Here is a 25,743-nt window from a genome sequence, read left to right on the forward strand (position 1 = left end):
GCTGTAAAATCCTTTAGTCGTGGGGTTTTCAACTTTTGAATGTGCCTACAGCCAAGCATCCCAGTGATTGCTTACCCTCTACCCCCTCTCCAGTTCTGCAATCTCCCCCTAATCTCCCCACAACCATCATCTTCAATTTGCTGAAACTGCCACTGACCCTCCTCCATCCCAATGACCACAGTAGATATTTTGTCTGTTCCCTACTTTTTGTCAATCTCAGGACTGAAATTTCTTTATTCCAATGTAGATGGTTGCTTTTCATTTGACCTCTCCTCTCTTATGTATTATTGTTTGACATAAGTAAATAAAGCAGATGACTTCTATGATTGTCTGGTTACTGTATTCTGACAGTAGAGCTTTCTTTTTCTTTCTTTCTTCCTTCCTTCTGAGATATTTTTAAGACTTCACTATAATGATGGTAAGCATATTAGTCCTAGGCTTCACTTTGCACATCACCACCATATGCCAGCCCTCCACGATCTTGTTGTTCACCTGACCTTTTCACCTTTGCAGCATCATATTGTGGCATCATTAAGGCTTCACAGCTTATAAAGGATGTGTTCTCTGTGCCATCATTGTAAAACAATCTCAGGCCGTCAAAGAGTCACAAAGGAAGAAAAAGTAAGTGGACTGTATCCTTTTATGCTGCGGCAATGATTGACATTTTTCTCAGATGAGGATTTGGAGAAACTGCTCTTAAGCAGAGGCAAAGGCAAGCTAAGTCTCTTTACACGCAATTTACTAAAGTGGCTGAGACAAGGTGTCCTTCTGTGAAGCCTCAATGTTCAAGCCACACAATAAGGGAACATCAGCTGTCATAAATAAGCTTGTTGTGTTTCTGAAAATAATTTGTTACAGATCAAAGCACAGCCACTGATCTTCTCACCCCTTTGTTACAAACACCTCCTCCCAAAACACACACCACCAACAAAGAGAATTAAAATTTCATCACAGGCTGTGTTTTAATGTCAACAATGTAATTTTAATATTTTTGAGATTTTTGTCTTTGTTTCACTGCAAATTCAGTCCCTGAAAAAGAAACACAACGTGTACCCAATTTACATTTTTCACAGCAAAGATACCATCAAGAACTCAATACTTTGGATTGATACTTTGTCCTCTTTTTTTTCTCTCCTCCATCCCAACCTCTCCACCCACCTAAAACATCAGATAAAGCGTAGACTGATGAGCCAGCCGCCTCCACCAGAGCGTGTGGTAGTGGGAGACTGCACACTGATTTCATACACGCTCGCTCAGACAGAAAAAGAGCTCTGTGGAGCAGAAATGCTTCTCTTATTAGCAAAACTCATTCACCTGCACGCCACATTGAGTCCCTGGCAATTTCACAATAAATCATGAGAGATGCCTACAGAGGCCGGGGCAGCAGGTTGACGCTCTGCCGCCGAAGCGCCCTCGCCTGTCAGTTTAGACACTCTGAATCATTTTGGGTTCAGCAGCCTCGTTTCATCTCAGATGAACTGAAAGGTCATCTCACATGCCACCTAACCAACATGTCTGTGGCTGCTCATCGCTGAGTGTATCCAGTGATTGCTCATTCTATTCAGAAATACCACACCTTTGTGAAATATTTCACTGGGAATCATCGGAGGAATTTCAAAGAATTATTTGAAGGAACTGAATTAGCACTGACTTAAAGCTGTGAGAAAGCTGCCTTTGGAATTAGCGTGTGGGCCTGAACCTGATAGATCACAGAGCACAGATTTCTTTTGCAATTTTTGTTTGTGAAATAATTAGTGATACTGTGATCTATGCGTGGCCATGTTTCCTCCTCTGTGTCAGGCTGCTGGACCTCCAGACAATGAATGTTGCACTCGAGGCCATTGAATGGTCTGGAGTGTTGTTAAGCGAATAAAGAATGAGTTGGCCCAAGTCCAGCCTGATATCCGCTTGAGTCTCATCGGCCTAAACACCTTAAAGCTTAACTGGCTGGACAATAGCTGAACAATTTGTACTGCCAATATCTAAGCTAGTTAGTTTACTTAAGACTTTTGGTTGAGACAGTCAACTTTCCCTTATGTGTGGTTACTAAATGAGGGCTGTTACAACACGATCCTGCTTGGCTGTCGCTGGGTTTGTTGAGACACATTTGTGGCAGCGAGCACACACATGCGCAAGCAAGTGAGCCATTTTGTTAACAGCTCACACTTCCTGTGCAAGTGTGCGGTTCCAGAGTTGCTGACACTGACACTTGCAGGACCGAGCCCTGCCCTACTTAACAGGCTGCAGGGAGGAGGGCAGGCCAAGTTGTCAGCAGCACTAGGTGCTCACTGCTTAGATAAACCTGGAGGATTAGTGGCCCAGTTAAAGTTGGGGCAAAGAGGATTAGCCTCTTCTCTGAGGTGGCAAGAGATTCCCTGTGTCCTTCAGTTTTGCCCGCCTCAGAGAGAGAGAGGGAGAGAGACAGGAAGGGATGGAGGATGGGAGGTGAGGGATGTGGGATGAGGCCCCGGCTATCATGAGTAAGAATCACATGGAAAATGAAAGTTGAGGTGTAATGATCAAAGGTGAAAAGCAATGAAACACTCCATAAATCGTTGCCAGCTTGTGGTTTCATTATGAAGGCAAAAGCCCATAATTACTGACCAGGTGTTACGGCGAGGTCAATGAGACCCGAGAGCCACAGGAAGAAAAGATTTATCCAGTCGGCTGCATTCAAAAAACCCCAACCCCTTGGGGTCGTAACCGTTAGTGCTGACAATGCAACGTTTACAGCTACAATTTAATATCTATGTATGTTACATATATACATACATCTGCAGGAGCAGACAGGAGGAGAGTTCATCTGTGAGCCGTCAGTGCAACACAGCAGAGGAACTTGGACCTCTACAGCCATCAGCAGGCCAGAGCAGGAACTGCAAAGGAGCATTTACAGGTGAAGACTGAAGAGTCAAACTGGGCTCTTGAGAATGAGTGAGAAATTGCTCAATATATATATACATCTATGCCCATATCGATATAGATATATAGATAAAGATTCTTTTGCTTTCTTTCTTCTGTTTGTCCTTCGGTTTGCTCATTCTATGTTAATCTTATTTATTTATAGAGCACATTTAAAAGAAACTATGGGCAAATATGCTATGATAATTCAATCAGTGATTTAAGAACTGATCAGAAAGCATTGCCGCCTGAGAAAAATATCATTAATCTATGCAGGAATCACAGTTACACTACTGCATGCTTTAGAAAATAATTTCTGAGTTTATTGTTTTTTGCAGCAATATACAAACCATATAATAAATCATAGAAATTTGTTTTTATAAAAAGCAATGTAAACACAATGAACAATGGCCTGTGACCTTCAACAGAAATGAATGAGTGAAAATGAAATGTATGGTCTATTTGCTCTTAATAAAACCTATCATGTAGTGCAACAACATACATACATACATACATACATACATACAGTAGAGATGCATAAGAAATGAGATGCTATACAGGGCGAGGAGCCAAATGCAGTGAAAACACTGCAGCAAATAGAGGCAAGTGCATAATGGCAAGGCCTGAGAGTTGATTATGCAAATACCCCAGCTGCAAAGGAACAATAACTCTGGAAATTCAAAGACAAACCACAACAGGGAAGGCTATTGTCTCATATTTGTACATTTGCTTGACAACTACAACCTGCTCATCATGCCCATGTTGTTCTGAACAATGTCTTTGTATTCACATAATAATGCACACATCGGAAACTGGCGCAGTGCATTGTTTCAGTTTTAAATGAAAGCTATGCTCCTTGAGCTGGCGGTTCAGGCCGGGGACTGACATAGTTTTGAAACTATTTTATTAATACAGTATAGGAAATGGAAATAAAATATATAGTATAAAATAGACGTATCCTCTCTCTATACACTGACACCCAACAGCCTGAAAAATAAACATTCAAATCAGCACCTAGATTTTAATCTTTATGGACACCTCATGTAGGGTCCTATTAAATATAAATCAAGCTGCTATAAAAGCTGAATTCTACTCTATAAAAAAACTCCCATCTCTCATTGTGGATATATTTCTAAATAGTATTTTTATCAAAGCCTTTGTTTATGCTGCTAGCACATTATAAAATTATATATTAGAAAGCTCATGATTCTGTTTTCTGACAATATTATGAGACATGAAATGCTGAAATATTCTGAATCTTAAATCCCTGAGTGGTCAACTTCTGATATTTGAAATGCCAAAGTAGTCCATTACATTTTCAAAACAAGTTCCCAATTCTTTGAGTTAAAAAAAAAAAGGAATTTTACAGTTCACGGTGTGTTTAATGCCACTTTATCCTTGTTTTTGACTCTGACTCTGTTTTGCTTTTGTTTACCAAGAAATTGTACATCCAGTGTCTCTGTTTGAGTGTAGTCTTTTCCTATGATCCCGATTACCCTGTTGTAATGTTTATTACACTTTTTATAAACAAAAGGCACAACTTACTGCACTCAATGGCCACATTGTCTCCAGCGGAGTGATGTTACTGATCATACCAATGTTTGGAAAAAAGCGCATCACTTGACTTCTGCACGTGTCAACGTCTGCGCGTCAGGGGCTCCATCTCTATCACCGCCTCACGACCCTTACTTAACTCCACCACCCGTGGGACCACGGTGGACCAGCGGTCTTGATAGGGATAAAAAAAAAAAAAAAAAGAATTAATTTCTCTAATTGATGTAAACAAATGGTTGTGTTGTCCCCAGGAATAGGGAACATCTCACCTCTCCTCAAGACTCCAACTCCCTGCTGCAGCACGCTGGCTTGGCTGGTCTCGCTTTTTCCTGGATCCTCATTGATTATCGCCAGGTTCTGATTCCAATGACACCAGCGAACCTCGTCCACCCTGATATAACAAGACATCACCAGCATTGACAGGTTTCCTATAACTGGCATTGATCGTGAGTCGCTAATACCTGAAGCACCAGCGTCGGTCAGGTGTGCCGTCCCAGTTCTTCCCAACAGTCACCATCTCCCCGGCTCGAAAAGACTTGCGGAGGCAGACTGGGAACGAGCGCTCAATGTCCAAGATGGTCGTTGCCCACTGGGAGTATAGATTATTTAAATATGTTAAAGTACAGTGTTTCTTTCACTTACTTTGTGTTTATAGGATATTATTAGAGTGGCAGAAGGAGCACCTCCGATACAACATGTTCTTACAAGTCAGACTAAATGCTGATGTTTAAGATTGAATATTGACTCCCTTATCGCTGCACACCACGAATATTCAGCTCACCTGAAGCTTCCAGATCTTCTTGCTCTCCTTTGACACCTGCCCCACCGTCTCGCCCATCAGAGCGATCAACATGTTGAGCAGCAGCACAAACGTGAGGATGATGTAAGTCACCAACAGGGTGAGGAAGACTGCTGGATACTGTGCACTGTGGATCATGTCCAGTTCTCCCATCCCTATGGTCAGCTTAAATAGGTCCAGCAGGAAAGTGCTAAAAGTGTCTGGGTCTCTGCACTTGGGGTAGGTGGGGCACTCCCCATCACAATCACTCCCCGGTGGAGGACACACTGTCAGCAGGGACACCAGAGCTGTGGGGTGAGGACAGGTAAGGTTTAGGTTCTACATTTTAAAGTGAAGCTACAGTCAAGAGACCGAAGAGGAGGACCTCTACATATTACCAATGGAGGTTTTGTACAATCAAACTAAAAAGGTGTATAAGCAGCATTAGCGGGATTAGTTTGACATTTATCTTACCTTGGCATCCAGAAAAGAGCTGTTCACTCAGTGCCAAACCTCAGTTAACATCTTTGTCGCTCTCTCTTTATATTGTAGTTAATAGATATGAATGTTTTTATTATTGTACCTCCGGTTCCAACTAATGGCAAAATAAGTGAGAGTAAGCCTACCTGATGCATATCCAATCATGAAGAGCACATACACCAGCAAAAATCTGAAAAGGTCTTTGAAAAGAATCTGGGAATTAAAAATAAAAGACGTTTTAAGACTCATTGGCAGTGATGATCAAGGTTAATTCATTTTCTGTAAATTTCAGCATCAAACCTTCTGTATCATAATGCTGTAGGTTCCAGTGAGCTTCAGGCCTCTGGTGAAGTAAAGCGTGTTCATCCAGCCAAGGACAAGTGCAAACACCATCACAGACACATAGGCTTTAATGCCAGACAAGTAGAGAGCAGCTGTGACTACAATCAGTACAGAGTAGATGAAGCTAGAGAGGACAGAGAAAAACTTTGTCAAAGAAGCAGGGCCGACACTTCAGCCTGTGATAGTGAACCAATGCACAAAGGCTTGTATTTGGAAATGTTACAGGATGTAAAGATCACAGCCACGTTGCTAATGATCTCATTGAACACGGTTCAGAGAAGTGCATGACATTATGTGCTCTTTGTTTGTATCATGGGCTCAATTAAATATATTAAACATGCCAGCAAGAAGGCTGCGATAATAATTAGATGACTCAATTAAAAGGATGCAAAATCTGCCCTGGGTAAAAGTCAGCAAGCACTGCAGCAGATATGAGGAAGGACTCACTACAGCAGCTGAAAGGATCCATCAATAAATAAAGACTTCACCCCAGGACACTTCTTCAGGAAGACATCTTTAATCTGCAAAGAGCAGGAGAATCAACGCTGTAGTCCCAATTCAGAGTTTGTAAAATAAAATAAAACAATCAGTTTTCGGTCCTTAAAGATGCATCAGACTCACATTGGTGAGGAAAAAGAAGATTCCCGATGCTAAGGTGACGATCTCTCCCACCATCCGCAGGTAGTCAGAGGAAGTCTTGTAGGGGTACGGAGGCTGGGGAGGATAATCATTTATCATTTCATTTAGACAGAACACTAACTCAATCTCAATGTCTTGGAACATTTAAAATAATATCCTTTTTATTATTATTAGTTATTAGTCATATAAATGCTAACATCTGGCTGGTACCGACAGAGAATGCAGTAACAAATCTGTGTGACACCTATTTAGAAGATTGCAGTCCATAAACTGGTAACAGCCACCAGTGAGCTCGGTTTAGCTTAAACACTTCACCCTCCATCGGCTCCTAAATTTAGGCGTGCTTTTCGTGTGCTGTTTGAACGATTTCAGTATAATGTAAAAAAAATATATATGATTTTAAAAGCGTCAGTTGGCGGATTTTGAAGGATTTTAACTGGAGGACAGAGTCAGATTATCTTTTCTCTATTTTGTAGTCTTAATCTTATACTCTAAACAGCTGCTTGCTGTAGTTTCATATTTAGTGTACGGATGTGAAAGTGAAGTTGTTTATTTATCTACATCTTGCTTAGAGTGCAGATGTGCGAAGCCCTTAAATGCCTGATGCATTTGTCTGCAAACAGTATTCAACCATGTACAGCCCATGTGTCTTATATACAAAACACAGGACACAAATATAAATGGGCACAAATTTAAATACCTTCCATGGTATAAATATGTTCAACTGGAGTATTGAAAATTTGGTGCTGCAGGGGCAACATTCACCACACCATGAATCACCGATCCGTTCCCCCTTCAATCTCACCAAGCTGTGAGAACAATCTCCATTTTCAGTCGCACACCCACCGTTCCCTGAGTTGGGTGGTAATAAGCCACGAGGGTGAAGCTGATCATGGTGAGGAGGTAGGACACCACACTGATGTAAAAGGTGACAGCAGCAAACTTTTGCCATTTGGCCCTCAGCAACTCGTTGATTGGTTCAACTGCCAGCATCTCGTGGCGATTCTGACAACAAGACGAGAATAATGACAGAAATAAAATGTGATAGACACCACAGAAAATCTCTGTAAAGACTCCCTTCCTTCACCTCATTGCGACTGTTGTAGACGAGGATTTCCAGCACGGACGGTTCTTCTCCACATGTATCTAACGAAGACAGATCGTAGAGGGAGGAGTACACCGGGCCATAGGCCCAGTCCTTAAATTTTCGAGACAGATGACGAACCTCCTCATCTTTGATCTCACGGCGGATAATGTGCTGAAAGACCTGGAAGGACACGGACAAGCTGGCCTAATGTTGTAATGTGGTGAGGCAAAAAAAAAAAAAAAAAACAACAACAACCAACTTTCATTATTCCAACGCTATTTGACACGTGAAGGCAGACATTAACTATACCCCGATCTTGCCCAGCTTGGCTGCCATCATGAGGGGTGACATGCCATCACTGTTGAGCACTGTCTCCAGGCTGCATTCTGGGTAAAGCTTGGCGCTCTTGATTAACAGCAGGTCGTACATCTTTGTGAGGAAGCGCGTGTTGTCCTTGGTGTTGTCCGCGATGTGCACCAGGGCGTGTAGCACCGTGTTTCCACGTGAGTCCTGGCGCCGCAGGTCAGCTTTCTTGTGTGGATTCTCGGTCAGGTAGTGCACAATGTCAGGCTGGTTAGTGCATGCAGCCAGCGAGAGAGGAAGCTCACCTGGGAAGAGAAAGGAGAGGAGGGGGGGACTGACTTTTCACTCCATTCACTGGAGATTAAGAGAACTGCATTTTAGCTTAAAAATAAACAAATCAACAGGAGGGTTAATTAAGAACTGTAGCTGGCGTCTGTATGTATTTTTTTTTTTTTTTTTGCAAAGCATACTAAACATGGATCAAAGATTTGACTTAAATCCCTGCTATGAAAACAGCACAATTAGCAGTTGTTTGAGGGAGGGGCCCAATGGGGCCAGCGTGCCAAAAGCAGCTGCTGAAAATGAGCCGTTGCCATGGGTGACAGATTACTTTGTCATTTCACATAGAAAACGCTCCTCTTCATGGATTTGCACGGGTGCATGCGGAGTGTTAGCGTGAGTCTAAATCCCATTAGCCATCAGCCCTGCCAGGTTTCTGTTCACCTCACCGCAAAGCTCCGCAGCAAATTACTCACACTGTGCCCGGACACGCTGGGATTTGGGAATGACAACCGTGCTAAGTGCAAATAGAAAATCATCTCCTCTGTGATGAGTGAGGAAGAACACTTGAATGCAATCAAATAAACAATTCTTAAATTGGGTTGGGTAAAAAATAAATCCATAACGAGCCACTTCTACCTACCTTTTCTTTTCTTTTTTTTTCTTTTTTTTTTTGAGTAACATTGAAATCAATTATATCTTCTGTAATCATCATCAAAAAGCTAAAGTGGCACTCTGTTTTAACTATAAACTCCGTATAGTGCCATGCTGCAGACTGATGGCCTTAGCAGAGACCAGCAGAGGGCAGTGTCGAGTTTAATTTATAGACTGAATATCTTACCCTTGACTTCGAGGTCAGTGAAGTTCCTCCCACCACAAGAGGATGTTTACTTTTGTTAACTGCTGAATACAAGCACTTTTCACCGGCGGTGCCTCTATGACATAATGCTTGTCTTTCCAAGTGTTTTTGGAGCAATGCCACTGACGATTCCTCGTACGATATTTAAAAAAAAAAAACGTAACACAAAAAAACGCACATTGGGTGTGAGGTGGAGTTCACCTCTGGACCACTGATGAATCCTGCCTGTTTTAGTCCAGCCAAAGCTCGCCACATCAGCAAGACTAAGGGAGGGGTCTAATGTCACTTAGTTTGTGAATGGAAACTGGAAATGGAAATTGGAAGATCCTTCCAACAGTATGAGGCAGAAAATAGTGACAGCTTTTCAGAGTCCTGCCTGAAAGTGTGTTTTATCACCTCATGTTAAAGCATGAATGTAAATACAGAATCTCAATAAACTCTGCTGTTCTGAAACAAGGTTTATGTGTACAGCGAAGGGCATTACCAAAGTAGAAGTAGCCCCCTTCATCTTTGGGCTGGAAGAAACGTCCCCTGGCCTGGGCGTGAACATCGGCCCCCTTCTCCACCAGCAGTTCAACATATTGCTTGCAGCGTCGCTCTATGGCAATGTGGAGTGCAGTTTGCCCTGACAATGCAACAAAACACAATACAGAATTGATATTTCTTCCTTCTTTGCTATACTCAAATGAAAAAAAAAAAAAAAAAACCCTGAAAGGTTGTTTTACGAGGAATGATGACTAAATGGAGCCGTATACAATAAATTGTGTTTAAAGGCATTCTGTTAGCCAAGTTATTAAGTCGAACTTGGCATTTCTGCAGAGGGTTTTTTTCTTTTGTCAAACCAGCGTCCAATTATGAACTGCGGGTGCAGGTCATAAAAAAGTGACTTAAAACTTTGGAGGGTTAAGGAGAGATTTATGTGGAGGTTGTTTCTCCCGGGCCAGCACTCATAGACAGTGAGCCCTTAAACATTTTTATGCTGTCACATAAAAAACATTTCTGCCCAAAAAGAAAAGAGAGAGAGAAGGAAAAGAAAAAGAACAAAATTATTTGTGAACCAGTACAAGGTACATGTGCAGTTAACAACAAAATGTCACAGTTTGTATTACCCAGTGTTCCAAGGTGAAAACGCCTCATATTCATTTCATATCTAATAATGCCACCTATGAATACAAACAAGGACATATACAGCTCTGCTCCATTCAGCTTAACTGTACACAATTACTGCATGTCGATAATTGGGCCTCCTCCACCAGTTCAGCTATAATGAACTACTTTCTTTTCTGGGTGGAAAGAATTTGCAGGCATCTATAAAACTGCACAAAACAGCAAAACTCATTTAAATTACAAATGAGCTTTATGTAACTGCAAGTTCTCCATATGAGGTTGTTTCCATACCTCTGTAATAGAGATCCCTGAAGGGCGAATTTATGAACTCTCTGAGGTTTCCGGTCTTCTCTGCGATGTCTACGAGCAGCGGGATGGTGTCGTTCTGACCACCGTAAAGGTTCATCAGGGCTTTAGACAGACAGGTTTTACCTGTGGATGGCTCTGATAGAAAAATGAGACACAAGGAAGAAAAATAAAGAATTGTTTCGAGAGAATCTGATTGTTTTGTTTACTGTAGTTTTACCTTCATATTCCAAAAATGTTGATTGGAAATGAGTTTATTATGATAAACATTGTAAGCATTATTTTACATTACTAACATACATTGAAGTTTGCATTCATTCTAATTGTAAAAGCTGGACATGTAAACCTTTTACTGTAATCTACTTAGAATATTTACAGTAGAGGATATATTTCAGGTATATTCATCATTTATTAATTTAAACTGCTTCCATTAATAATCCAGTTGTTTATTCATTCGTTTTTGGTGTCTCATTTGGTTATTTTTAGCTAACTCTTTCCAACCTTCTCTTTCCACACCTCCAAGTAAACTATTTTTCCATTCATCATTATGTTACATTTATTTTGTCTGTTAATGTTGATTAGTTTTGTTCTTAATTGTAAATGATAGTGTCAAAATCAAACCAGAATTTCTTCTTTTTGACTAAGCAGATTTTTCCGCAACTTTTCCATGTGTTCCTTTCAAGTAAAAGGTAACTAATAATAGCAAAAGTCTGAGGACATGGGTCAAGCCAGCCCCTTTACTATTGTAGTCTAAACCAGGGAGAAATGACAGTTTGCTGAGATTTTTCTCTGCTCCCTGTTACTGGCCTGAAAAAAGCTCCTCAAATACACAGAAAGCTTTCCTCGGACCTTCCCTCAGCAGACAAAACTGTGGCATTACTCCACCTTTTCCCTCTCATATCCTTAGAGAAAAAAACTGCAGAAAGCGGAAAACAAAGGAAAACAAAAGGTCAGAGATGAAAGCATTTGAATAAAGTTCAGTTTCTATGTCGAAGCAAAGGAGGAGTGGTGATTTTTAAAGGTTTGAAATTTGACTGAAAATGGTGCTGACATTTGATGGTGGCATGGTGGCAAATGAACATTTACTATTTGCATGTTAACTCTTTTTATTCCACTTTTCAATGGTTTGTTTGAACAGATGGAAAATAAGATCATAAAAATCTACAGATGTCAAAGTCACCTCTGAATTCCTCATCACTTAACCGCTTTCCGTGGCTTTGCAGGTACTCCAAAAGGCCTTCAAGGGCCCCGGGGTCTCCTCGTGACACACAGTCAAAGAGGAGGGACCGGTTGAATGTCTTCATAACCTTTGGTGGTTCTGAGCTCTGGCCATCATCACTGGATGTCTCTGTTTTACTAAGGAGACAAAAAGGATAATTCACACTTAAGATACAAAGTGATTACAGCGAAACCTAGAATTCTATTTAAAGCTTTTCATTCTTTTCCAAATTTCATAGAGAGAAGTTTTGAAACAGAAACCAAACACCACCCAAATCAGCCACACCCTTCAGAGCTTCAATAAATGGGGCTCTGTGTCGTATGAGACAGGTACAGCAGCCAGACACAGGCGGCCGCCTAAATATTACATCAACGGCAGCAGAGCAAGCAACAACATGCTCTCTGTTAGATCTATGAATGAAGGCTGCAGCCTGTGTATGTGCGTCTGTGTGTCTCTGTGTGTATCTGTTTTTATGAAAGCAGTTTTCCAAACAAGCCTTTTTGTCACCCACAAAAAATGTACAGTCTTGGTTGACTCCTGGTGGCAGAAGCAGCAGAAGTTTTCTGTAACATATGTCCTGGAAATGTACATGAAAATGTTCAGAGACAGTGGGGGCTCTTCTCACCCTCGTGGAAGCTTCTTCCTGCGTCTTTTCTGGTTGCTCATGTTGCCGTAGGTGCCATAGTCAAAGAGCGAGTCCATGGGTGCTTTCTTTGGGCCTGGAACCACATTTGACTCGTATATAGTGGACTCCAAAAGGTCCATCGGGTTGGAAATGCCCTTTTTGAAAGCACCCTGGAATTTCATCCGCAGATTCTGTCGGCCGTCTGCAGGCTGCAGGCCGGGCTGAACCAGCTGAACCACGGCCGAATCCTGATTTGTGTCCTGAGTTGATGAGGAGGCATCCACGTTCTCGAACAAGTCTGATAGTTCGGACAGAGGGAAAGCTGCCTCGCCATCAGGTTGAGCGACTCCGCCATCATCTGCATCCACAGAGAGAGCAGCTTTGGCAGGAGCAGAACTGAGGGTGTCGGCCCTGGACAGGACAAGGTGGCACCTTCTGAGGAGAGCAGCACGGCCCTGGAAATAAAAACCACAACATTTTATGAGTGAGCTGCACAACATTTACAGTCTGATCTGTCACAGACATTAAGGGTAGTTTGAAATATTTCACATTACTCAGAAAACTGACTTTTGATACTCTGTCCTCTCCAGCATGAAGGCTCAGGCTGACTATTTAAACCTATTGCCTATTGTGTCCTGTCTTTCCTTGTGTGTGTGTTTATGGTTATTATAGCAGCATTAATAGTGACAAAATGTCCTTAATGATGGTGCAGTCAACAGCAGCTGATGTCAACAAGCCAGATTGATGAATGAGTTGAGAAAAATGATGTCAAAAGTAGCATTAGCAAATTAAATAACAAAATAAAAAAAATAACAATTTGACTAATGAGAAATCATTTCAGTAGTAGAACTATAGTTAGATTTTGAAGAATACAAGTGCCATTTAACCCCCATGTACCTCATTCATCCCTTTTATTACAATGATGTGTCAAATTCCTCTTCAACAGAAACTGGAAATGATGCTGAAGCATGTGGGAACCCTGAAGAAACAGAAAGGAGGAGGCACCATATAATTACTGCCACAGAAGTACAGAAAAAAGTAACCTGTGTGTCTTAGGTTGCATAAAAAGAGCTCTGTCGTTCAGCCTTTGGAGCTTTGTAAAACAAAGAACTGATGCCAAGCCCAACATGAGTCTGTCCACTTATTGGCCAGAAGCAAAGGCCTTCAGTCACATGCAGAATCGTTCCACCTTCCTGTTAAACATATAAATAAAAACTGTGGTCCAGTATTTTCTATATGCTGCAGCTACACACTTTACTGCTGCAGGATGTTGTCACGTGCTCCAGCTTCCTTTTCAATCCTTTGGGAGTTTGTTCCTGACATTGACAACTTATCTGGAGCAGACAGTGGTTTAAAAAAGCAACACAAACAGGAGCTGGGGTCTTACAAATGGAAGGAATGACTCATAACCCCGTCTGACACATGGGATTATCATACCTTCACACTTCAGCAAGCACTTGATAGTAAATAGACAGAGGAACAAAGAGGGACTGCCCTCACTAAACTGTTAGAACAGACTAAGAACAAAGGATGAAGCTGTTTAGTGGAGAGAGGAGCCACTGTGTATTAAAACTGTCTGGGTGATAGAGAGGAATCATAAAGCATCAAGTGCACCCAAAGCTCTCATATGATCCACTTATTGGGACTTTCTAATGGTAAGTGACTCTAATGTCCCATCAGAGATGAGGAACTTCCTGTTCTGTCACTGCTGATGTGACATTATCCAGAGCAAAGGAGGCTGGGAGCTCTGCCCAATGGCTGCTGGGAATCAGTTAGGATAAATAACAAAACAAAACAAAAACGGCAATTAAAAAACATCTCGTGTTTCCAAAAAAATGAAGGTAAGACTCAGGAATTCACAAGATGATTTGATGAATAAGGAATTAAGAGTGCATACATTTTAAAAAAGGGGGAGACGGCCAACAACGAATAAATAAATAAATAAATAAATAAATAAATAAACTTTAAAAGGTAACTTAATGAAAAACAAAAATCCTAAACTTGAGTAACTGTTGGAAAGTTGAGGTTTCTTTTTAATTAAGTATTGAACTGATAGCGAAAGAGAAGTAAGAGAAACTTGTCAAAACAAGCTGAGGAGCCATCAGGAGTGTTGCTTACCTTGATTCAGTGGATTGATCTCATTAATAAACCGAATTAGAAGGATTTTCTCCCCGCAGTTTGAAAGAAGTCCACTCCTCTCTCTGCCTCTGCAGGTTTAATGATCCTCAGCCTCCTTCTGCTTCATGTGGCTACGACAACGAGAGCTTTCACAGATTTTGGGTGGGACAAGGTCCGGACCAAGTTTCCCGAGAGCTGCAGCCAACAAGGGACTATTGAAGACGCCAGTACCAGCCACGGCCGATAGGTGGCGCCACTGAAAGAGGTGTCCACCTCTCTGGTGTGGCCTCTGCAGCATGCCCCTCTTCACCTCATGAAATATATGATGTACAAATAATGCATTTCCTCAGGAAGTTCTGCAGCTGTGCATCATGTCACATGGTCTTCCTCGCTGACTTAAAAGCTGCTGCTCGCTGTCAGAGTGGCCTTTGAGTGAAATGAGCAGAAAACGTCAGGAGTCATATTTCATAAATACCAACCCATTTCTCAGCTTTTCAGAAAGACAATAGGAGAACTGATATCAATGAACCTCCGCAAAGCTTGACAAAGGAGGTTAAATGAAAATAGTCAAAGCCATAGAAAAAAGAACAAAGTATCCCTGTTAGTTATGTCAACACCTTTTCGCACATAAAAATCTGGCTTCACACGTATGTAATCTGTGAGCAGAACAATATGTAGTTTGGTTATAAAAAGTAAAAGTTCTCAGGGTGATTACTGTTTAAAAAATACCCTTAAGTGAAGAGTTAACATAAATATTTGCTCTAAATCGTTGCTGAACTATTCTGGCGTCAAACTGAGCTGCAGACACACAAAAAGAGGTGGAAAAGGTGGAAAAATTGACATCACTGTAGCACATATATTTTATTGCAAATCAGATTTTCACAAGTTGAAAATGCAAGATATTACTTTACACTGTTCACACACTGCAACACAATTTCAGCTGCAAAACACCAGACAAGCATTTCAGATCATGCATTACTCTGGTCATGTGCTCCGACCAGAGCGATCAAACTTCTGTTCATTAGTCAAATGTACCGTTATTTTAACAACCTTGGACAGGGAAAAACTATTCTAATGAAAAACTTTATGTCCCCTTGACAATTTGGTTGAAAGAAAATACATATTTAGCTTTATGGAAGAACCTGAGAGCAAAGTGGACTTTTGGTGCTTTGCAAAAATATTAAAGATATGCAGGTCCTGCATACAAAAATGAGCGTGATAAAGGCTGACCAGACCCTCAGTGCTAATTAACATAATTTTTAGTTGGCTTGCCTCATTTACATAAAGTGATGTACAAAAATATATGTGCTCAAATGCAGTCCCTTAAATGAACTGCACCACTAGCTCAAGGCAAAAATAGTTGTGTAATGTTAACAGTCATTTACGGCAGTTTACAAAGTTTATTGTGATGGTTTTTTTGCTTGTTTGTTGGTTTTTTTACTCAAACGTGAAGGAAATCATACTGTGTATGTGTTGACACAAGTTAAACTGCTTTATATAAGTTAATGAATGTAACAATAACTTAAGTAAAAACGCCGATCAAATCTTGAAGGTGAAGCAAAACAAGATGTCACTTCTGTCAAATATGTGCACTCTGTATCAGGTTTTGATTTTTTATTTGTCTATATAGATTTTAAGTCCCTCTGTGATTGATGTTATCCAATTCAATCAAATGAAATGTATTACAAAAGGAACCAATTTAAATGTTTTACATTTTTTCTCATTTGCAGCATTTTCTTCCTCCTGACGTAGACAAAAACAATGTTGTCTTCACTGTAGATTTTTTAGCGTTTGCAATGTTGGAAGCAAAATAAGGTGTCAATTACTGTAATAAGTTTACTTATTGCTTTTACAACAGTTCGGCTACTGCCTTGAAAACATGTCCTGAATAGGTAGCACTTTGATTTTCTTGGTATCAAAGTGACTCTTGAAAAGGAATATAAAGAAGTACAGCATTTAGATCTGTAGATGCTTTGGAAATTTTTTCAAAACAACAGTGAGGAAAAGGTACAAAAAGAAAGTGAAAGCAGCCAAGCAGGTCAATAAAAGGAGTAAAAATAAAAACTTTAAGTGATTAAAGATGCGCAAACTTTTAATGTGTATTATAAATCCACTCTTGGAGTGAGCTGTCAGGTGACCTGAAAGGAGTCAAGTCAACATGTAGACTGCGTAATGTGTACTGAGTGGATCACTGCAGGAGAGAGGAACATCCAACAGTCACACCCTGTAGTCGAGGTCAGCATTCATCTTATTGTACATGTCATATATAGCATCAACTGTAATAGAGAAGTTGATGAGGAATTTTTTGATTTTCTCCAAGCACTCCTCTTCCTTGACTTCCCGGCCCTTAGAGAGGGCCTTCAAGAAATCTGACTTGTAAGGAGCAGCAAAAAGAGCTGCCTATAGAAGCAGACAAAAAGGGCAAATTTTAATAAATTACACAGACCAGGCCATTGGTATGGGCTCTAAGCTATACATTTCTTATAAAAATGAGAGCCAGGTGACGCACCTTGAAAAGCTGTTGCACCAACCAGCCGTGGTACTTCTTCAGGGCGATTTCATAGGCTTTGGTCACATTAACTCGAATCAGGTTTGGGTTGCTCTCATCCCTCTCGCCATCTGCCAGGCTCTGAAGGAAAACTTGAATAAATCGAAGACCTCTGTGGAGAAAGAGGGCATGCACCGTGATTATGTAAACATATGAAAAAATACACAAATGTAAAGTTGACCAAACCTTTTCAGCCACATGAGAGCCAGTGTCGCTCCAACTTTGGGCCATTCTGCTCCGTGCATTTCCTTCTCTGCTTCCAAAATCTGCTGGAGTGTCTTGTACCGTCCTGGGTTTGTGTCATAAACTGCCTTGATTTTCTAGTAGTAAAAACAAAGCACTGGTATGAAAGTATGAAAGTATTAAAGACAATCTATGCAAAACACTCGAGTAAGGTGAAATATTTAACTCATCTTATGTTACAAACAATGACTTATACATACTGTGATGTTTCCAGATATGTCAGCTTTAATAGGTGCAAATATAGTAGATCCAAGGCAGTCTGAGGAGAAATATTTACACAGGGTGTGACTGAGACTTTGTGCAAGACTGAAAACTATTGGCTTTTTGTTGGAAATTGTCAGAAATATTTTGATTTCAGTCATGAAATGAAGAAAAGCATCAACGGTGTATTTTAACGCGCCCACTGGAAAGGATTTCATTTTTAATAGCTACAGTTTTCTTTTATGACATTTTCATGGGTCTTTCCTAAAAAATAAATGTAGTTAAAGCTGCTAAGCTTCGGAAAATCCATATACATTACTTACAGGGCAAGACAAGCAGTGGTGCAGTTAAAATAAATTCATCTGTATTTAATGCTGTCAAATATTGTCCGAAGAAATATTTTATCACATTTATAAAATACTCGTGTAGCCAACAATGAGGCTGGAAGATGAAGCACTGTACCTTCTCAAATAAAAAAAAAATCACCACAGTCTAAACACTGAGTATTTTAATTAGGACCTGAGTATTTGGTGACGAGGATGTGAACAATAAGGCATCTCAAGTCCCGACCACACACAGCTGCTGGTTGAATTACTACACAGAATACGGCTTTCAGCCTCTGAGCTGTTAGTGGAAACTACTCATGACAAAGTGTGCTGTGCTGAGGTGATGCATCACCACAACACTGATGGAAGCATCAATTGTTTAGGAGACATCTTCTTTTTCCATAGAACTTTGTATATGTTTTTCTCTATGCACAGGTAAGAGGTTTTGGGGTTTTGTTTAGTTTAGTTTAAGAGTAGGGTAAGATAGTGTAGTGTAAGATACAGAATTGTTGTGTATTAGCAAACAGCATCAATTTTAAAGGTCTTGGCTGGTGGCAGTCCTGCACAACAACACAGTTAATTATTCTGGATTATTAGGCCTCTTCTGAGGGCAAAGTTGGACAATATGTGGGAGTTTGCTGAAGTCGCTAATAACATAGACTTAAATTAATTATAGAAATATTTGCTGCAGTGCAAAACAAATATCACAACTCAATCAAGTACCCTCCACACAGTATGGAAGAAGAGGTCATTTAAAATACCGGTGTGAACATATTAGGAGTGTGCAGGACTTTAATGGCTTGTAGGAAAGTTGGCCAACTAATTTCTAGGTCAGGAAGAACAATGGTGATAAGGAGGAAAGAGCTTAATAGCAACAGCAGACTTGGTTCTTCTCAAGGGTTTCACATGGCAAATTCAATAGAGGACCTTTGGCATATTAATACAAAATGAAGTTACACAAAGATGTCCTGCTGCACCGTGCCGCCAGTGAATGGGAAGGGGAACTCAACACCATACTAATCAATTTTCACAACTTAAAATCCAGGCCAGTGGATTAAATTATGCATGCTAAAGGATTGTGGACAGCTTGATGGAGGGAAATACGATCCAAAAAAAGATTATCATTTGGAAATAGCGTGACCGTTTCATTAGGATACAGAAGTGTTGTGACAGATTTTCTCACAAGTATTGTTTTTGTGCTTGTTTGTCAAAGCGGCACAAATTCAGCATGAAAAAAAAAAAAAAAACTGTGGAAAAATATTCCAGTAAATTACTGGAACAATTTTTTCTGCAGATTGAACTAACAATAGTCAGCTACACAGGGATGACACAGTTCTATAAATCTACCATCTTAAAACTAATGACCATTTTGTCATTATAACAATTTCAATAGAAACATGTCCGTGTATAGAGGAGCAGACAGTCACATCTGACAACTCACATTTGTTTCAGCAATAGCTTCACGTACAGGAAAGTCACACCAAGGTGTCACCGAGTCTACCAACTGTGCCACACAGTGGGAACTTCACTTACCAAAGAATGGTGGAAGGTATGACACAGCCTCCAGGAATGGTCTGGTCTCGACTTGCCTGTCAGCTGGCAGCTGTCTGAACTGGTGCTCCATCAGCAGAGCCATCTCTCTGGTGCGGACTCTCTTACCTCTGAAGGGAAAGCAACAGGTTGTCAGCTCAACTCTCCACCTCATTTACAGAGACACCGGGGGAAGCTGTCAGTCTGAGTCTGTGTGGGAGGGCGGGGGGGTTGGTAGGCAGTAAACATATGCTGCTTTACTGCCAACTAATGGAGTTTTATGGAACACCTCAAAATATAGCTTCACTATGATTTAGTCACAGTGTCTGCGGGTACTGTTAACAGTATGGTGACCAAATGTCCTCTTTTGCCCGGACATGTCCACTTTTCTTGTCCTGTCCAGGGCGTCCAAAAGGATTTATAAATTCATGAAAATGTCCTGACTGAATTTTCAATCCATTCTATCTAATTTTCTATCCATATGGGGGAGTCATACTTTTTCTAATTCTATGGCACCTTTGAGTCAACGTCATGTGTCATTTTAGTATCTCCAGGCCGGGCTGAGTGTCCCATTTTTTGGAAATCAAAATATGGTCATACTAGTTAACAGCTGTAACGATTGTAATCTGGAACACTTCCTGGTGAAAAATGCCATCAAATCCCAGCTAATCAGGATACTCAGAACTCAAAACTTTATCATATTGGTTGATGTTGATGTCAGATTAGATTTAGGCTTCATATGCTGTAGCAAGACAGTCACATGACTTCTTAGCCCGCATTTTTACACGCTCAGTCATTTATTGTTGATAGTGCATTACGAAATCCCCCTTCAACAACTGTTTGTGTATTTATTAATTAGAGAGAGAGAGCAAAATCAACTCTAGCTTTTGCGACCACATTATCATTGTACACACATATAAAATCACGTGATCAAACCACAAACCTTTGTCAAGCTATTGAAATAGAGTTTGGATATAAAAGCTGAAACACAACTAAAGAGCTTTGACTGTCAACATTTTACATTTTACACACGCCTACACAACCACACTTAAAAAAAACTATAAACTAAAAAGGAAAATAAGTCACGAGTTTTCCCCAACCTGGCGATAACACTAGAAAGAAAAGGACAAACTTTTGTACGGTGGGTACGTGTTTTGTTTTGTTTCTTTGAAAAAGCCCCGTTTCGCGTTTTTAACCCAGTTTTTCTATTTATTTTGGCCTTAACGGCTTCCGTTAGCGGAGGAGTAACTAGGAAGTGCACGGGTAACCAGGGACGTGTGTCTGTCTGCGTGTGGCGGCTCAAAACACCGACTGAACCTAACGAACACCGGGAAGGAGGGAAGTCACCGCAGCGGAAGGGTAAATGTTTATCATTCACCGAGCACCAGGCTCCAAACTGAGCTCCAAACGCAGCTACCTGAGCGTTACCGGAGAACCTGGCGTCCAAGTTACGGCTTCGTTCGTCGATGTTTTGATTCCTTCTCACGTAAAAAGCGTAAACGACACAGAAACGTGAAGTTGACTGGATCATTTTTCTGTGTTTGTGTGAACGGGTGGTCCTTAGCATCTCCATAACACACAGACACACACACACACACACACACACACACACACACGTTAGCCAGCCAGGTTACGCGTTATTTATGAAACAAGCATCACTTGGCAGCGGGTCATATCTACCTATAAGCTGTATGTCGTTTATCGTCCAGGGCTATGGCTCTGCCGACCCTCTCGGCCTGTGTACCCAGCCGGTCCCGGGTGTTGGCCGGACAGCTGGCCCGGCAGCGGGAGCAGGAGGCCCGTTGGCGGCAGCAGTGGGAGTCTCATGCTCGGTACTTCAGGGAGCAGAGTGTCCGCAGCCAGAGACAGGCGGTGTGGAGCTCCCGTCAGTCCTACCAGCAGAGGTAAGCCCTCACGGTTTCACCAGCAAATCCACAAATCTCTGAAACAATCCCCAGAAATATGCCAGCCGAAGTGCAGTACGAATTACAAATTACAAAGTGGAGGTGCTCAGCTACGTTTCAAAAGAGAAATAGTCGATTTTTGCATACGACACCTAAAAAGCTAAAAGAAGTTCATGGCTCCAGCCTCTGGAATGGGAGGAATTGCTGGTTGATCCTTGTTTTGTTTTGTTTGTTTTTGCTTCAATTCATGACAATAAGTAGCATTTTCAATGCAGGATTTTGAATTGTATCAAAATATTTCTACAATGTGGTGCCAGTACTTTTTCTGTGTCGAGTGTCTGAAAGCTGCTTCTACTGTACCAGTGACAGTCTTTGCTTTTAATAGTTTCTGGTCATGTGTTTCCGTAATCATCCATCTTCCTTTTTAAGAAATTATTCCCTTTTAAAAATAATTGCAATTCCTTCAATTGAAGGAATTGCAATTATTTTTAATGTTTATCCTTAATCATTCTTCCTGCAATGGCTCTGGTAGCCATCCCATACTCACACATAGTACACTTAGTGAAACACAGTTAAGATGTATAATCAGCAAAAATAAAATTTTATATATCAAGGCCATATTGTGAAGGTGTGGTTTTTCACCTCTTGTTTACAAGTATGTATATTTCCCTTCTAAAATCGATAACTACTAAACTTTGCTCACAAATAATATCTTAAATATCAATTGTTTACAAAAGGCAATAATGTATAAATCACTGCCTCTGTGACAGCGTTTACTGATTATTATACTGTAGGCTTGCAGAATATCAGAATTCCTTCCCTTAAATATATTCAGACTATTAATGTACAGTGGCAGTTTGTGTGTGTGTGTGTGTGTAATAAAATATACTTAGCTATAGTTTTGCAATACTTTGCTTCGTGTAATTTGGCTGTCATTTTCATCAGCAGACAAAGGTAAAAAGAAGTAAGAGAAAGACATGCGCATGCATGTTTTGTTTTGTTCTTTTTTTCACTGTTTTGTCAGTATGTCAGCATATTATAAACAGAGATTGAAAGAGGAAAAGAAGGCCAGCCTGGAGCAGCGCAGGAATCGGCTCAGGGCCATGCTGCAAGAGGAGAAGGATCGGCTGGAGGTGGAGCTCAGGGAAGTGGTCCATGGCACAAGTACACTGGCAAGTCAACTGATGCAAAAAACCGAGGAGCTTCGAAAAGCTAAAGAAGATAGAAGGAAAAAGGTGGTTGCAGGGAATTACATGCATATTTCACATTCAGTCAATTGTGCAGGGTGTCATTCATGTTTTTTCTATTTTTCATCCCTAGCTTGCACAAGAGCTGTTGAGGGAGCACTGGAAGAAAAACAACCCAGAGCTACGAGAGGTAGCCAAGTTTAAACTATTAATTCAGAGGTGCCAAGTTGCCAAACTTCTTACCTCAAAGTCTGATTGTTGGTGAGGTGATAAATGGCCCGAGGAATCTGTTGACGTCCATTTGATCTGGAAATTAATAGGGCTGTTGATGCCAATGTTCCATGACTTAGGCACTGTCTGAAAAGAATAAAATGTTGTGGTGTCCTTTCTGCTCGGCGTCAGGTTCATCAGTATCTCCATTTCATCTATTTCAGATGTTAACTCTTTTAATGTGTCTGCAGGTTGAGTCGGCATTACATAAAGATCATGTTGTCAGCACGTGGCAGGAGCAAATGTCCGAGAAGAAACAGGTAGGCAATCCATCACGTTTGTCACACAAAAGAATACAATTTCTGTTCATTCAAGAGTTTTAATAACCATAATAAGTTTTTTTTGAGTGGGTGTGTAATGCCCAATTATAATCAAAACAAAATTTCTCCCCAGTACTCTGAAGTATCACCATCATCAAGTCAGTGATGTTGCATAAGAGCCACATTAAACTGTCATTATCCTTTAATGTGACTGATTATTAATGTAACAAAACAATTTATAATTAAAAGGTGCTCATGTCACCTGTGAGCACAGTATCACGCCTGAAATCTACTCAGGTTAGTTCCCTCAACATGGTACATAATTGAGAAAGTTTGGACACCTACTTTAAGTGACCCATCTATTCAAACATGCAGCAAAAAGTGGCAGAGCAGGAGGAGAGGACGCGCTTTGAGAATGAGTATGAAAGGACCCGAAAAGAAGCTCTGGAGAGAATGAAGCAGGCAGAGGAGAAAAGAAAAGCAGAAGAGCACAAGAGAGCAGAAGAACTTCACAAGCAAATGGAAGAACTGAAGCTAAGGGAGGAAGAGGTATACAGATCTTGGGCAAAAGTATATGAACTGGGAAAAATTATATCACAGGATTCAGCATTTTTCATCTTTTTGTTTTCTCTAAGGCCACTCGTCTAAAGAAAGAGCAAGAGGCTCTGCTGGTCCAGCAGTGGCAGCTGGAGAAGGTAGAGGAGGAAAGGAGGGAGGTGGAGAAAAAGCAAAGGAAGTCTGAGCTGGGGTAAGGGAAGCTTTTTCTGCAGAAAGCTGACCACATGATCTCAGGACCTGTGATACTTGGGTTTATCAGATTCATGTTCCCCTAGGCGTTTCTTGATCCGTCAATACCGAGCACAGCTAAAGAGAAGAGCCCAGCAAGTGCAGGAGGAACTTGTGAGTCTAGTTGTTGATACCTCGGGGTATTGGTCAACACGTCATCCATCTTCTCTTGGTTTTGATATTTTCCTTCCTCTGCTCCCATCAGGAGGTTGACCGTAAGATCCTGGCAGCCCTACTGGAAGGAGAGCAGGAGGACAGGAGGCTGGAGACCGAACGGAGGGAAAGAGCGATCGCTGATGCTGCTTGGATGAAACGAGTGATTGAAGAGCAGCTTCAGTTGGAGCGTGAACGGGAGGCTGAGTTTGATATCCTACACAGGTGAGTACCAGTACTTAAAAAGGGACTACTGCTTTTCCTCAAATATAAAACAATGTTTATCGACTATTTTTAGAGAGGAAGCTCAGCATGTGTGGGAGAAACGAGAGGCACAGTGGGAGAAGGAGAGAAAAGCCAGACAACGCCTCATGCATGAGGTAAATTGGTTTGGCTTTGGCACTTTGAATGATTTAATAGAGATTAATACATTTCTGGATTTTTCTGAAAAAAGGTGCTCGTGGGGAGGCAGCAGCAGCTGGAGCTGAAGATCCAGAAGAACCGTGAGGCTCAGGAGGAGTCCCTGAGGAGACGAGAAGAGCTGATCCAGGAGCTGGAGCTGGAGAATGAGATCAGACGGCAAGAGAAGGAGCGAGAAGAGGGCTGGAAAACAGCACGGATGAAGGAGTTAAATGCACAGGTTGGCACATACTGTATGCTAATTTGTGTTTTATCACGGACGATTTAACCAAAAAAAAACCAGAGTAACCAGAGTAGCTGCTTGCTATACTTACATCTCTGAAAACTGTTGACATTTGACCAGCATCACACAATGTTTTTATTTAGAATTTTTTTTGTTCACACTATAGGTGGAGCAGCAGGGTCGAGAGCACTGGGAGGAGCAGTGCAGGAGAGATCAGGAAGAAAAGGAGAAGAGGGAAGCTCTTCAAATCCAAGAGGAGGAGCTGAGGCTTGAGATGCAGCAGATGGCAAAGAAAGGGTATCAGGAGAAGGTAAGACTGAAGCTGCGCTGTCTGAGCGACAATCCTGAATGTTGCAATTCCAAGATCCCCAAATAAGCTTCAAATTTTTTTATTTTCAGATTCACAGCAGACCTCGATCCGCCTGGACGTGAGCGACCAGCGAGACTGAAGGCGAAAAGGAATTGAGATGTGTATTTTTCTAGATGTCATTACCCTTAAAGGATAGATTCATATTTTTTCCAAGTGTCTTAACTCACACAGCCAACTAAACTTTTACAATTAGTGGTCACCTCAAAATTTTTCCAAAAATTTGTAATACAAAAATGAACAATCATTGAAATCAAGTGAGGATTTTTTTTTTCCTTTACTATAAACGTCCTGTTTTGTTTTCCAAAATGTGATTTTTATCACTGAACCACAGGGGAATGTAACCCAAGAAGAGAATTTCGTACTAAAAGATGTGAAGATAATTGTTGGTTAAACTTTAAAACACATTTTTCCCCACAGATTGAGGACTGTGAGTTTTGTTCCTTAGCTCTTGCATTTTAATCACAGGTTTCATTAAGACAAATCCCTGTGTGAAAATGAAATGCCTTACTAAGAAATTATATATTCCTGTTTAGGAGGCCATACGTTTTGCCATCTTGATGTTAGTAATTCAGTGCTATTGTTTACTTTTATACAGGACATGTGCACTTTTGCAGCTGTTCAAGGAATATCTTATGTTTAGATTTTTTAAATTACTGTATTAATAAAAGTTGATTATCTTATTCCAATGAAATCAATCCTGTTTTCTGTAAATGACATCAAAACGTGCA

The 25,743-nt window shown here is 40.9% G+C and overlaps 3 protein-coding genes across 4 annotated transcripts; 1 reads left to right on the forward strand and 2 right to left on the reverse strand.

Moving 5' to 3' along the window:
- Positions 1-2,803: 2,803 nt before the first annotated feature.
- trpv4 (transient receptor potential cation channel, subfamily V, member 4) lies at positions 2,804-14,789 on the reverse strand. Of its 2 annotated transcripts, XR_003841080.1 has the most exons (18): positions 14,595-14,789; positions 13,374-13,455; positions 12,477-12,931; positions 11,813-11,988; positions 10,618-10,770; positions 9,704-9,844; positions 8,088-8,386; positions 7,779-7,958; positions 7,538-7,696; positions 6,674-6,766; positions 6,500-6,573; positions 6,011-6,176; positions 5,857-5,923; positions 5,234-5,538; positions 4,914-5,041; positions 4,722-4,843; positions 4,444-4,626; positions 2,804-2,873 (listed from the first exon to the last, which is right to left on the reverse strand). XR_003841080.1 is itself a non-coding variant. In XM_029510077.1 (17 exons), exons 2-17 carry the CDS (start codon positions 13,380-13,382, stop codon positions 4,535-4,537), a joined length of 2,619 nt encoding a protein of 872 aa, XP_029365937.1. In that variant the 5' UTR covers positions 13,383-13,455; positions 14,595-14,789; the 3' UTR covers positions 3,206-4,534. The 2 variants fall into 2 exon arrangements, 1 of the variants encoding a protein (XP_029365937.1); XM_029510077.1 differs by lacking the exon at positions 2,804-2,873 and having other exon boundaries at positions 3,206-4,626.
- Positions 14,790-15,510: 721 nt separating this feature from the next.
- Positions 15,511-21,307, reverse strand: gltpa (glycolipid transfer protein a). Its single transcript, XM_029511149.1, has 6 exons — positions 21,123-21,307; positions 19,446-19,573; positions 17,586-17,644; positions 17,329-17,462; positions 17,104-17,254; positions 15,511-16,994 (listed from the first exon to the last, which is right to left on the reverse strand). The coding sequence occupies exons 2-6, from the start codon at positions 19,546-19,548 to the stop codon at positions 16,812-16,814; spliced, it is 630 nt and encodes a 209-aa protein (XP_029367009.1). The 5' UTR covers positions 19,549-19,573; positions 21,123-21,307; the 3' UTR covers positions 15,511-16,811.
- tchp (trichoplein, keratin filament binding) lies at positions 20,666-25,701 on the forward strand. The gene is made up of 13 exons (XM_029511148.1): positions 20,666-20,801; positions 21,152-21,346; positions 22,371-22,581; positions 22,667-22,723; positions 22,995-23,063; positions 23,439-23,612; positions 23,699-23,811; positions 23,897-23,963; positions 24,055-24,227; positions 24,301-24,382; positions 24,457-24,642; positions 24,812-24,955; positions 25,045-25,701. Exons 2-13 carry the CDS (start codon positions 21,156-21,158, stop codon positions 25,075-25,077), a joined length of 1,500 nt encoding a protein of 499 aa, XP_029367008.1. The 5' UTR covers positions 20,666-20,801; positions 21,152-21,155; the 3' UTR covers positions 25,078-25,701.
- The last annotated feature ends 42 nt before the right edge of the window (positions 25,702-25,743 follow it).

This window comes from Echeneis naucrates, chromosome 9, assembly GCF_900963305.1.
Source record: "Echeneis naucrates chromosome 9, fEcheNa1.1, whole genome shotgun sequence".
Classification (NCBI taxonomy): domain Eukaryota; kingdom Metazoa; phylum Chordata; class Actinopteri; order Carangiformes; family Echeneidae; genus Echeneis; species Echeneis naucrates.